Genomic DNA, 14746 nt, shown 5'->3' with positions numbered 1-14746 from the left:
AGTAAGGGGATCTTAACCCTTGACTTGGTGTTGTCAGCACCATGCTCTCCCAAGTGAGCAACCAGCTATCCCTATATAGGAATCCAAACCTGTAGCCTTGGTATTATCAGCACCACACTCTCCCAAGTGAGCCACAGGCCGTCCCTACAGGTAACTTTCTAAACTTTGAATATGACCATTGTCTTCACTGTTTTAGAGCCATAAAGTATTATCACAAAACAAAATTCATTTAGCAAGCATCAAAGAAAAAAAAAAGGAAAAAAAATGAGAAAAAAGAAAAACATAAAGAAAATAATATCTGCTTTAACTAAAGTTACCTGCTGATGAATCAGCCAACAGTCCATCAGGTTTAGCCTCCTCAATGAAAACAAAGGACATAAACAAATGCATTAAAAGGAAAAGACAATACTGTGACAATTGTCAATGTTAGAAATTTCTGAAAGCCACATTCTGTCAGGTAAGTTTCAAGATTTTGGCAAAATTAGTTTGATAGTTCCTATTCTTCCAGATCTGTAAGGTAGCAGTAGGCAGACAAGCATAAAGATCTAAGGGCAGTTCATTGGTTCTAAGATACAATTTTTTGTATGTTAATATATATGAAATTATTATGGGTCTTACAATAGATGGCATATCAAATTCCATAAATTCAGTAATAAATTAATGATATAAGTTATTACTATTATAAATATAGATTCTAAGACAAATACTTAAGTCGGCAGGTAAGATTCAGTCTTACTTATCTAGCATTGAAATTACTTCAAACACTCACATAGTCTGCTACGTGAATGAAATATGTTTTGCTGTAATAAGAACTTGGAACGTACTCCCTCCACCCCTCAAGCATGTGATGTCTCATCAGACCCCATATGTGAGAACATGGAGTGAACTTCCACTCCCCTCCCCTCAGGAATGCGATGTCAGACCTTATATGAGCTACTAATCTTAACTACTGGACTTAAAAATACATATAAACCTAATTAGGAGTTTGACAAACAGTTTGAGAGCTTAGGCTACGGCAGCATGTACCCGGTTAGCTACTTCTCCAAGACCTGCAGCTCAGGCTGCAACAGGGACACACCCTATTAGCCTCTGAACTTTGAAGTCTGGCCCACTGACACTTGCACAACCCTCTAGCAGCGAGGGATACTGGTGGTCATGGATCACTCCTGAGAAAACACTTGTAAAAAAATAAAAGTATGCCTCAAACTTTAATCAGACTTTACTTTCCACAAAGACGTGCTTCCATCCTAATTGACCAACTAGACTTTAATAATGTAACTCATTCATTATGTGGCTAAAGTATCTCATCTATTGATATTCCCTGTGAGATTTATTGAAGTTATTCTCTCCCCCTTTAAGCATTGTGAACCTAAGAAAAAATTCTCCCTGTATGTCAATAAAACATGTGATTCATGAAATCATACTTTGATCAGCTCTTTATTGTAACCATACAAAACACCTATAATATTTGAAAATTTGCATAAGCTAAAATATGCCAAACTATCACTACTAAAAAATTGTTTTAAAAGTATAAATTTTAATTCAGATCACAAATCATCTTTAAAAGTAGCAAAAATAAAGAATATATTCCATAAGGTTTAATTTACCATGTGCATTAAAAACAAAATAATAACACCTTGGCATTATGTTCATATTTTAAAGAAGTATACACATCTGAAAGAGTTTAATAAGGCATTTCATGGTATACCTTTTTATTTCCTTATACATTGGATTTAGACATATGGGTTTTAAGAATCAATATTTAAAATACATTTTCCCCCAAAGGTAAATTTCCTACCAAAGTAATTTACACCTTGCACTACGAAGAATTTATTTAAATTTATTAAATGTGAAATAATCATCTCAAATGTAGTAAACAAATTCCTCTCTGTTTTCAGGTACAGAAAATAAAACAGGCCATGCTTGATTAATTGTTAATGGCATCTATATAAAACATAAGTAAATGAACTATAAGTATTTTAGATTACGAAAAACCTCTTCAATGTTAACAGAATCCCCATTTAGGGAAGTTCAGTAGTAATAAGGCTGATTTCTTCCTATTCATCTATTTCTTTTTGTCTTTTCCAGTCCAAATGATAATTCTTGGCACAAAGACTAAAAAAAGCAAAAAGAACTGACTGAGAGTAACAATAAGATAATGTGCAAAGGGATCTCTAATCACTTCTTGAAAATAGTAGAACTATTATTGAAGGGTATCTCCTTCATTCTTGCAAGTGAAGACTATATATGGATTTGGTAAAATTCATTACTCTTGGATTTTTCCTGTAATTTTAACATAAAGTCAACATAATTTAAGCATGAAAATCATGATTGGTTAAGGCATTTATTCAAAAACTACACTAAACTATAAAGAATCTAAGATATCAAAAGAATCCCACTCAGAGATAACCACTTTTGATACCAGAGTGATTTTTTCATTTCTATGTATTACTTTTATGTAAAATCATAAAATATACACATGTGTGTGCATATGTATACATATACATTTTTATTCATTTTTTTAAAAAACCTAACATTACTAGAACAGTTTTCCCATATTTTCAAACAGTCATCACTAATAAAGCAATAAATAGCTAATAATATTTCTTTCCCCACCAATAGACATTTTAGTCATTTCTAGTTTATCACAAACACAAATGCTTTGAAGAGATTCACTACTTTTTGAACCTATAATTGTTAACCATTTAGGTATTTGCCAGAAAATTAGAAAAAGGTAGCCCATATTAAAAAAAAATCGATAGGTAAGCAATTCATAATGAAACATCTTTAAGAAGTTACATCTTTGCATCCCATATATTTCTTTGCATTCATTAGAATTTCAAAAAATATATGAAGGTACTTCAAAAAGTTCGTGGCAAAATACAATTAGAAGATAATACAATTGGTTAGAGCATGGTGTTGTAACACCAAGGTCAAGGGTTCTGATGCTCTTACTGGCCAGCCACCAAAAAAAAAAAAAGATACTACGAATATTTCCATGAGCTTTTTGAAGACTCCTCATATACCGTAGGCTATTGAACACAGAGAAACAAATTAGGACATTATTTATATCAGGCCAACTACTTACAAAAGTGGTACTTTGCTTAATTTTCAACACTGAAAATAACTAACAAACATGCTTTAAATATTTTTAAAAGCAATTACTTGCTGCTGCAGCCCTTGATATTTTTCTAGTTCTTTCTTTAATTCTTCTGAGTACCATTTTTCTTCCTAATGAAAAATAAATTTTAATTAGCAAATTTTAAAAGATTTATTATCTGAAACACTGAAAATAAACAAGTATAATCAATTTTATTCTTACCTTAAGTGAAGCCTGTAGGTCTTGGACCTCTTGTCTCAGTAGTGTTATATCATCTCTAAACATTTATAGGGGGGAAAGAAATTATTAGGTAATGTCCTTTAATTAACAACCTGGTCTCTTAACGAATCATGGCTAGTAACCGTAAATTAATATTGTAGCTTTCTTGATTCTTGAAAAGAAAAAAAAAAAAAAAANAGTCTATACTCTGGTATCACAGCACACAGCTCTCAGGATCGCGCTGATTCCTGACGCGGGCGCTCCAGACCCGTCGCCATTTTGAACCCAAATGATTTTTTTCATCATCTTTATACCTTTCAGATTTTCTATAGTAACAACGTATCATTAGACAATCAGGCAAAAATAACTCAAAATTTAAAAAAATCAGGTTGTTACTAAGCCCGAGTCTGGCTGCCTATTGCCAAACAGAAACAAAAGACTTGAAAGTCAAATGTTGGTGAAAAAAGGGAAGGCAGCTTTATTCTAGAACACTGGTACCCTGAGGAGATGGTGGGCTAACCTATCTCATATTCTCAAGTTAATCGAGTGTTTACATAAGGTAAGAAATGAGAAGTGAAAAGCAGGAGAGAGGAGGACATGAGTTGTGGGGGTTCTGTGTAAGGAGTCATTTGTAAAATCTTGCCAAGGCTCTGTCTGGTTTCTGTTCTCGTCCTTGACATTATCTTAGGATCCTGCAGGATTTTGATTTGCTTTGGGGTGGAGTCAGCATAGCTTTATTGATATCTTCCTGAGTTTCTCAGGATCTGGATAATATGTGCCTCATAGCAAGTCTACAACTCTGGGCTGACTGGAAAACAGCTTTACATTTATGTAAATAATGTTGTCCTACCCTGAAACCAAGGTTCATATTAAATAACCATGGGAAAAGAGGGAACTCAGAGAAATGCATGCTAAGCTAGTTTTTATGTTTGTCTTGTATTCTGCTAGACAAGCAAATTCCTATTTCTGGGGATTCAGCCAGCAAGTTTGCCTTGCAAACTTCCTCCAAGGCTGAGGTGTGCTCCAGCCCTAGGGGAAAAGGATCAAATATGATCAAATATGGAGGGTCCTGCCCTTCTTCTCATATTCCTCCTTCAGTTTTGTTCATTCTAACAGAGTTACATATAGAAGTACTTCAGAAGACTGAACATATTCTTTTATCTCTGCTTCTGAAATCACACTAAAAAGGAGAATAAAAAAGTAAAAACAGTATAAACATAGGGACAAAGAGATTGCAGAGTAGAATAGCAGATTAGAAATGTCAATAAATGTTTAGAAGGTGGAATGCAGATGGAAAACTTGGGTTATTTGAATCAACCCTTCTACTGAAAGGCTAAATTATTTTAGTCACCCCTGCCACTGAAAATATCTAACAATTTTGGATAAAATATTTTTAAAAGTCTTCCTAAAACATAAAATATCTGATACAACAGGCCAAAATATACATGAAAGTGGGAATGCAGTATGCTTAAGTAGAACTCTGAAGGCATTTATGCCCTGTGGGTTTTTGCTGAACCTTATAAACAGGAGATTCAGTTTTGATAACTTTCCAGGGTGTAGAAGACAGAAAATAAAACTAGGGGTTCCCACAAGGAGGGACATCTCTCTGGTTATAAATCCTAATCTATAAAGCAGGGACTCCAAAACACACCCTTCTCAGGGTAAGAGTGAAGTTATCTACCTCACCACTTTCAAGAGACTAATGAATATTGCTTTGATGCTCAGTAGAGCAGGGAAGAACATCCCTGAGAAGTGATTACAATCAGATTTTGGACCAAAATTCACTTCTGTTGGCTAGTCCAGAAAACTAACAAAAGCCAAGCTGTGAGTATAGTTTAAAGTGGTCCTAGACTGATAGTGCCCATAGATGTCTGGCAGAAACAAGAATAAATCCTCCCTGAAGGAATATGCCTTCTCTTAGGCCTCAAATAATTTTTCACAAATAGTATTCCAAGCAAAATGAATGGTTGACAGTAGTTTATAGTGCCAAAAGTAATGAGGTCTTATGAGTAAAAAATCAGCATGAATAGAAAAAACTCATTAAGACTTTAGATTTTGGAAAGTATAAGTATAAAGTATAAAGTGTAAAATATAAAGCAGAGTATAAAACAAACATTCTGGTTTTTTTTTTTTTTTTTGGTGGGGGGTGGGTGGCTGGGGATCCAAACCTGTTCTCTTATATTTAAAGAAGTAAATGATGAACTTGAAAATATAGAATAGGAAGCTGTTAAAAATGAGTTTATATTTGAAAAAGAAGAAAAACTTATGGGAATTAAAAAATTCAAGAATTGAAATTCAGCATATTAAACACAACTGAGTACACTAGGTAAGTAATCCAGATTGTAGCTTAGAGAGACAAAGAGGTGGAAGATATGAAAGAGATATTAAGAGACATGAAGGATAGGATGAGAAGGTCTAATATATATCTGAGCAGAGTCCCCAAAGGAGAAAAGAGAAAAAATGAAGCAGAGGCAATATTTGAAAAGATAATGGCTGAAAAAATTTTAGAACTGATGAGAGACACCTACCCAGAGAGTCAAGAAGCCCATCATCTCACAAGCATACTAAGTATAAAGAAATCCATACCGCAGCATGTCACTATTAAAGGAAATTCCAAAGAATGTACTTTAGTCAGAACACTTCTGTTCTGAGGTGCAGGAAGGAATAAAGAGCAAAGAAAGTAGTAAATATATGGATAAATCTAAATGAACATTGACTATATAAAACAAAAATAATACTATTGTGTTAAGAAAAAGACAGAATGAAAATACAGGACAACAATAACATGTAAGTCAGGTGGAGGATACGTGGACTCAGTCTTTTAAATTCCTTGTATAGTCCAGGAGAAAGTTAAAGCAAAGGTGGATCTGGGTTTTTTGAGATGTAAAACAAAAACATTTAGAGAGACTTTATTTAAGAAAAAGAATATAATATTAGGGAATTGTGTTAGTCAGCTTGGGTTGCCATAACAGAATAACACAGACTTGGTGGCTTAAAAAAATAGAAATTTATTTTCTCACAATTCTGGAAACTGGAAGTTCAGTATCAAAGTGCCGGCAGGGTTGGTTTCTGGTGAGGCCTCTCTCCTTGGATTGTAGACATTGGGGGTTAGGGCTTCAATGTATAAGTTTTGGAGATACATAATTCAGTTCATAAAAGATATGAAAGTAAATATTTATTTAAAATAAGAAAATACAGCAAATTACAGATATGTGAAAGTTGACACCACAAATTTTACAAAAGGAAGAAAAATATATTTTTACTTTTTTTTCCCTTTTTTTTGTCTTTTTTCGTGACCAGCAACGGGATCGCAACCCTCAGTGTTGCCCCCGCTCCTCGCTCAGCCAGTGAGCGGCCGGTCTGTATGTGGGATCCGAACCCTCGGCGGGAGCGCCGCCCGCGCTTCCCAAGCAGCGCACTGTAGCAGTGCGCCACCGGGCCGGCCCTATTTTTACTTTTTAAGTACTCTTTTCTCTAGATTTTTTTGCTTCATACTCTTTGATTGGCTTTAGATTTGATAGCAATTTTATAGTATAATTTCCATAGAGAAAATAGAAATTAATTAATACTTTCTCTAGCATAATTATTGAAATTTGTTTTTTATTACTTTTAATTTAGAAAAGTTTTTTTCAGCTTCATAATTGATTGGTAATATGTATATTTTTTGGAATGCTGTCAAATTTTGGAAAACCTCTACCAATTTCTTTAATAATGTGCTATAGGATTTCAGGATATTTCAAGATTTTGTTTTTAGATGAAGTGACTAATTTTAAATACTGTTTGAATTGACATCACTAGTTTATTGTCAATATCTTATTTAGTGAATAGTGGGAATTTTATATTTTCTTCAATGGTGTCAGTATTTAGTGTCAAATCAGAAAGAAATTAATAAGAGTCTGTATCATGTGACTGGCAGGGTCATTTCAGACCAAGGAAAATGTATAACTAAAGGAATGGTTTGGCGAAGATAAAGAATTCAGTTTGGATAGAGTGTAATGTATAGGTTAGGGCAGCAATACGATCTGAAGAAAACATACTAGAAGCAGGTAGGTAAGTGGGAAATGGGCAGCAATGTCAAACTAATAGTGTCAATAGGATGAGGATAGACATCATGCCCTAACATTACGAATCAAAGGCCTGTTGATGGCATAATCATATGAAAGGCTCTCCCACTTACTAATATTAATTATCCAAGCAAGCCCTGTAAACATGTCTCTACACCTAAACTAAATGTATTCTCAACTTAATTTCTCTTAGCCGATCCCCACAATGGCCACGGCCACTTTAATACTGAGGGGAAATGTGAGAGAGGAAAGTAGGAGTAGAAAGAGATGGGGAATTTAATCATCTGAAATCAAAAGTGTCTTATTTTTGCAAAGTTTATAAAAACATATGACAAGGTGAGCACCTTGCCAGGGTTTTTTGCCAGCCTCAGAAGGAGTGAGAGTCCTTGAAATTTAAGCTTCACTATCTTCATGATAAATCTACCTCCAAGGGAACCATGTTTATTTGCTTTAAACTTTCATGTCAATTCATAGGGAACTCACCAAAGAATAAAAACAAGGCATATCACAGAAGGATGTGGGTCATTAAATTGAAAAGGTGAATAAAAATGCTTTTTTAAAAATAAAAAAGCACAGCATTATCATTTCAGGAAAGCAAAGACAAAGATAAGATTCTAGAAGATTTGAAGAAAAAAAGACCATTTACTAAAGACAGAGAAACTGAATGGTATTAAAGTTCTTAACTGAAACAGTTGAAATTAGAACATAATAGAGCAATGATTTTAAAGTTTTAATGGAAAACGTTTTTAAATTTTGAATTTTTTTTAGCAAAATTGTCAAGTATGAGGGTAGAATAAAGATATTTTGAGACATATATGGTCTCTAAAAATTTGGCTTCTGTACAACTTTTCTCAGGAAGGCCTGGAAAATGCTTAATGAAAACATAAGAGAGAATAAAGCAAGAAAGAAGATTCGTGAGAAGCAGGAAACAGAAAAGTCAACATAGAAGAGAGGTGAAGGGAAGTTCTGGGAAGAAGAGAAGCAAGACTTGAGAGCAACCAGCTTAGAGTAGGAGGATGGTATTCTACAAAAAGAGAAAAGATAAAAAAGAACTAATAGATGTATATAGAGGAGTTTTATTAATTAATTTGAAGAATTTGCTAAGAAATAGTGATAGAGCCATGAAAAACTAAGCAAGTAACAAGAAAATTGTTAACTCTAGGAAAAGTGAAAAGTTTTAAAGGAAAGGATAAGTAATCAGAGTGGCTGAGTGGTGGGAAAAAAAAGCTGTTCTTATGTAGTTATAATAAATACCAAATATTGATTTTACCAAAAATTGCGATGTTACTTTTTTGGGTGGAGAGAGGGAGAGGAAAATGGAAGGAGGATGTGTATATATGTGTGTATGTAGTAAAATTTTCTCTTTCCAAATAAGAAATCAATAAACAGTATCTAAAAGAGATAAGTTAAGCAGAATGTGTGTTTTATTTAGAAATATGGCAATAAGTGTCAGAACAAAAGCTAGAGGAGTGGATAATGATTTTTTCTGGGGGTTGCAGCTGAGGGATGAGGAGGGGTGAGCGAAGTACTGCTGGTTTTTTCTTATAAGCTTTGTAGAACTTTTTAGCTTTTTAAAACTATGTATATGTGTTAATTTGGTAGAAATTAAAACCAATTATAAGAAAGACACCACAGGGCAATTTGGAGAAAGTGATGTTTTAATTCAAATATTTTTGAATTAAGAAAAGAAAATAAGTTCAACTGGTGAGGTCCAAGGTGGTATGTGCTAAAACCAAGAGAGTGCACAAAGGCATAAGGTCCTGTCCTCATTACCCTCATCAGTAGATAAATGGTAAGTCTGCCTTTCTATCATATTAAATAGACCTCCAATGAGGCTTAATGGAAATGACTAGCACTCTGTATTCTGCTTTAAAATATTTCTTTTTAATTCTCTAAAATCTTTGCTTTCACTTTTATAAAAATCCCCAGCTTTGCCAGTGGGGCTAATAATGACTTGCCTTCCCAAAGTAGTAATGAACTTCCTATTCTGTTACCGCAGGAAAAATGGAGTAAAGATGTCATACCTATAGAAATTTGTAAGTTCTAGAACATATTTGTTCATTTGATTCATTATCTTCACGAGGTGAGAAATCGAGCTTTTTAATACCTCATATTGTGTTATAATTTCTTGTAACTTTTCTCTCTCCTATGAAGCTGTATCTTAGTGAATTAGGTATGTATATGCCAAAGGTCAAAGCCAAAAAGCCTAGAAAAGCTAGGATTATAACCATAGTCTCTTAACTCCTAGAGTATGCAGTTTCCAGTATGCCAGTTTCTCGATAAAAGTTGTCCAGTGAATTTATTCAAAATCATTATAAAGCACTCTAATGTAGTACATACGTACACCAACTTTGGAATCAGGCAGATTTAGGTTCAAATCTTAGTTCTGCAACTTGCTAGCTATGTGACTTGAGACAAGTAATACATTTCTCCAAGCCTCAATTCCCTTACATGTAATATGGGAATATTAATATCTACCTTGAAGGATTAGGTGAGATGAGTATGTAAAGTGCTGGCATGGGTTTGTGGTTGTGTGTGTACAGATAAAGTATGTATGGCATCTAATAACTTAGTATTGCTAATATTATTCCTGTAAAAATATATCTTTTTTTATTTTTTGTTTTGTAGATGCTGCCATCATGGTCTCTTGCTGTGCTATTTCTTGGTCAACTGTTGGTTATCAAATAGCTTTAAGAAAATCCTTGCCTGATAAAAATCTCCTTAATGGACTCTGTCCAAAAGTCACATATCTCTTTTACAAGTTATTTACCTTATTATCTTGGATGCTGAGTGTTGTACTTCTGCTATTCTTTAATGTTATGATTGCTTTATTTCTGCTGTTATTTCTTTGGTTTTTAGGTATAATATGGGCATTTAAAAAGCAAACTCAGTTTTGTACTTCTATTACTATATAATTCTTATACAGAATTGTTGTTGGATTCATTCTTATCTTTACATTTTTTAATATTAAGAGACAGAATACCAAATGTCCAATGTCTTGTTATTATATTGTAAGGGTACTGGCCACAGTGGGCATATTGATTGTGTTCTGGGTTTTCCCAGATTCTGGGTTTCCTATTTTATAGGTATCAGTATCACTGTAGTTTCTACTCTTCTCCTTGGAATTATTTAACTTTAAAAAATTTTTATTTTATTTTTATCGTTAAATTGAAGTATATATTTACATCTTATTTATTTATTTATTTATAAATTTTATTTTATTTTGTCAATATACAATGTGGTTGATTATTGTGGCCCATCACCGAAACCTCCCTCCCTCCTCCCTCTCCCCCCTCCCTCCCAACAATGTCCTTTCTGTTTGCTTGTCATATCAACTTCAAGGAATTATAGTTGTTATGTCTTCTTCCCACCCTCCCCCAGGTTGTTTGTGAATTTATTTATTTATTTTTAGCTCCCAGAAATAAGTAAGAACATGTGATATTTCTCTTTCTGTACCTGACGAGTTTCACTTAGTATAATTCTCTCTAGGTCCATCCATGTCATTCCAAATGGCAGTATTTCATTCTTTTTTACAGCAGAGTAGTATTCCATTGTGTAGATATACATTTTCTGTATCCACTCATCCGATGATGGACATTTGGGCTGGTTCCAACTCTTAGCAATTGTAAAGAGTGCTGCAATGAACATTGGAGAACAGGTATTNCGGTTGTTTGTGTATTTATTTATTTATTTTTAGCTCACACAAATAAGTGAGAATGTGATATTTCTCTTTCTGTGCCTGACTTGTTTCACTTAATATAATTCTCTCCAGGTCCATCCATGTTGTTGCAAATAGCAGTATTTCATTCTTTTTTATAGCAGAATAGTACTCCATTGTGTAGATATACCACATTTTCTGTATCCACCCATCTGATGATGGACATTTGGGCTGGTTCTAACTCTTAGCTGTTGTAAAGAGTGCTGCAATGAACAGGGGAACAGGTATACCTTGTACTTGATGATTTCCATTCCTCTGGATATATTCCCAGCAGTGGGATAGCTGGGTCATATGGTAGATCTATCTGCAATTGTTTGAGGAACCTCCATACCATTTTCCATAGAGGCTGCACCATTTTGCAGTCCCACAAACTGTGTATGAGAGTACCTTTTCCTCTGCAACTTTGCCAGCATTTATCATTCACAATCTTTTGGATATTAGCCATCCTAACTGGGGTGAGATGGTATCTCAGTGTGGTTTTGACTTGCATTTCTGGAATGCTGAGTGATGTTGAGTACTTTTTAATGTGTCTGTTGGCCATTCATATATCTTCCTTTGAGAAACGCCCATTTAGCTCTTTTGCCCATTTTTTAACTGGGTTACTTGTTTTTTTGTTGTAAAGTTGTTTGAGTTCCTTGTATATTCTGGATATTAATACTTGTCAGATGTATATTTTACAAATATTTTCTCCCACTCTATTGGTGGTCTTTTAACTCTGTTAATTGTTTCTTTTGCTGTGCAGAAGCTTTTTAGTTTGATATGATCCCATTTGTTTATTTTTCCTTTGGTTGCCCATGCTTTTGGGGTTGTAGTCATGAAGTCTGTGTCCAGTCCTACTTCCTGAAGTGTTTCTCCTATGTTTTCTTTAAGAAGTTTTATTGTTTTGGGGTGTATATTTAATTCTTTAATCCATTTTGAGTTGATTTTAGTATATGGTCAGAGGTATGGGTCTAATTTCATTCTCCTGCATATTGATATCCAGTTATCACAGCACCATTTGCTGAAGAAGTAGTCTTTTCCCGAGTATAGGCTTGGTGCCTTTGTAGGTGTATGGGTTGATTTCTGGATTCTCTATTCTATTCCATTGATCAGTGTGTCTGTTTTTATGCCAGTACCATACTGTTTTGGTTATTATAGCTTTGTAGTATAGTTTAAAGTCAGGTAGTGTTATGCCGCCAGCTTTATTTTTTTTGCTCAGAATTGCTTTGGCTATGCATAGTCTTTTGTTATTCCATATAAATGTCTGGATAGTTTTTTCCATTTCTGAGAAAAATGTCATTGGAATTTTGATGGGGATTGCATTGAATTTGTCTATCACTTTGGGTAGAATGGTCATTTTCACAATGTTGATTCTTCCAATCCAAGATAATGGGATCTCTTTCCATCTTCTGGTGTCCTCTTTAATTTCTCTCAGCAGTGGTTTGTAGTTCTCATTACAGAGATTTTTCACATACTTGGTTAACTCTATTCCTAAGTATTTTATTTTTTTGGTGGCTATTGTAAATGGGCTAGCTTTCTTGATTTCTTTTTCTGCATATTCACTGTTGGAGTACAGAAATGCTACTGATTGTTGTGTGTTGATTTTGTATCCCGCTACTTTGCTGAAATTGTTTATCAACTCCAAGAATTTTTTTGTAGAGGCTTTTAGGCTGTTTGATATATAGGATCACGTCATCGGCAAAGAGGGACAGTTTGACGTCATCTTTTCCAATCTAGATGTCCTTTATTTCCTTCTCTTTTCTGATCGCTCTGGCTAGTACTTCCAACACTATGTTGAATAGGAGTGGTGAGAGTGGGCATCCTTGTCTAGTTCCTGTTCTTAAAGGAAAAGCTTTCAGCTTTTCCCCATTCAGGATGATATTGGCAGTGGGTTATCATATATGTGATATTTCTCTTTCTGTGCATGACTTCTTTCACTTAATAAAATTCTCTCTAGGTCCATCCATGTCATTGCAAATGGTAGTATTTCATTTTTTTTTACAGCAGAGTAGTATTCCATTGTGTAGATACACCACATTTTCCTTATCCACTCATCCAATGATGAGCATTTAGGCTGTTCCAATGCTTGACTATTGTAAATAATGCTGCGATAAACATGGGAGTGCAGGTATTTTAAGAGATTTTTAAACACAATAAAAATTGAGAACCACTGCTATAGGGGAACCAAGTAGTTGGATATGGGACTTAGAGGCAGAGTAAGGAGCTTAGATGTTGGGGGAGAGGATGATGAATGGATGAGTACTATGAGCTAGTCAACGGGGTGGGAGATGGAGTCTCGATGAGAACAACAACAGCAAAAAAATAAGGCACTGGAATCATAAGGCACCGGGATCATGGGGACAGCTGTGGGAGTGGGAAATGGCCTGTAGTAAAGGGATCATGTCTGAATCTTGTCTCAGCCACTGCCAGCTGAATGGTCTTCTGCAATCCCTTTCCTCTTCCTGAACTGTGCTTCCTCAGCTTTGAGGACGTTGGGCCACTGCTAGTTATCTTTTGGGATTGTTTTGAGGCTGTGAAGCAAATTAATATAAGTGAGATGCCTGACATATTATCGGTGCTCCATAAAAAGTACATGAATTTGAACTTAAGTGGGAAGCTGAGTGGATGGGGCAGAACAGTGACGAGGGAAGAAGTTCCTTTCACTCTCGTGGTGACTGTGGCTCACTCAAGCAACTCCTGCCATTGAAACATTCAATTCTGGCATCCAGGCAGCCTGAAGTTATATTGTCCTTGTGTTTGATTTTATTAATATGGTGTATCACATTTATTGATTTGTGTATGTCGAATCAACTTGCATCCTTGGGATGAATCCCACTTGATTGTGGTGAATAATTTTACGTATGTGTTGTTGTATTCTGTTTGCTAGTATTTTACTGAGGATTTTTCATCTATATTCATCAAGGATATCGGCCTGTAGTTTTCTTTTTTAGTTGTGTCTTTACCTGGTTTTGGTATCAGGCTGATGTTTGATTCATAGAATGAGTTTGGGAGAATTGCCTCTATTTTAATTTTTTGAAATAGTTTGTAGAGAATTGGTGTCAATTCCTCTTTGAATGTTTGGTAAAAATCTGCTGTGAATCCACCTGGTCCGGGGCTTTTCTTTGTTGGGAGCCTTCTTATAACAGCTTCAATCTCCTTTATTGTTATTGGTCTGTTCAGATTTTCTACATCTTCTTGGCTCAGTTTTGGTAGCTTGTGTTTGTCCAGAAATTTGTCCATTTTCTCCAGATTTTCTAATTTGTTGGTATATAGTTGTTTATAGTAGTCTTGAATGATTCCTTGTATTTCAGATGTATCAGTTGTAATATCACGTTTTTCATTTCTAATTTTTGTTATTTGGGTCTTCTCTCTTCTTTTTCTAGTTAGCTGTGCTCATGGTTTGTCAATTTTGTTTATTTTTTCAAGAAACCTACTTTTTGATTCATTGATCTTTTGTGTTGTTTTTTGGGTTTCATTCATTAAGTTCTGCTCTGATCTTAATGATTTCTTTCCATCTGCTGACTTTGGGTTTGGATTGTTCTTGTTTTTCTAGTTCTTTAAGGTGAAGTATTAGGTTGTTCACTTGCCATCTTTCCATTCTTCTGAAGTAAGCATTTAATGTGATAAATTTCCCCCATAGTACTGCTTTTGTAGTATCCCAAAGGT

The 14746-nt window shown here is 34.6% G+C and overlaps 1 protein-coding gene across 1 annotated transcript in view; it reads left to right on the top strand.

The window, feature by feature from the left end:
- Positions 1 to 3450: 3450 nt before the first annotated feature.
- The window catches only part of LOC103609412 (XK-related protein 9-like), a 14440-nt gene continuing 3144 nt past the window's right edge, over positions 3451 to 14746 (top strand). The window contains 3 exon segments of the mRNA XM_008593738.1: positions 3451 to 3463; positions 10012 to 10455; positions 10458 to 10503. Of these exon segments, the coding sequence (XP_008591960.1) occupies positions 3451 to 3463; positions 10012 to 10455; positions 10458 to 10503 (503 nt within the window).

Source organism: Galeopterus variegatus, unplaced genomic scaffold (assembly GCF_000696425.1).
Source record: "Galeopterus variegatus unplaced genomic scaffold, G_variegatus-3.0.2 Scaffold9592, whole genome shotgun sequence".
Classification (NCBI taxonomy): Eukaryota; Metazoa; Chordata; class Mammalia; order Dermoptera; family Cynocephalidae; genus Galeopterus; species Galeopterus variegatus.
Note: the sequence above shows the minus strand (reverse complement) of the source record. Positions and strands in the feature narration are given on the sequence as shown.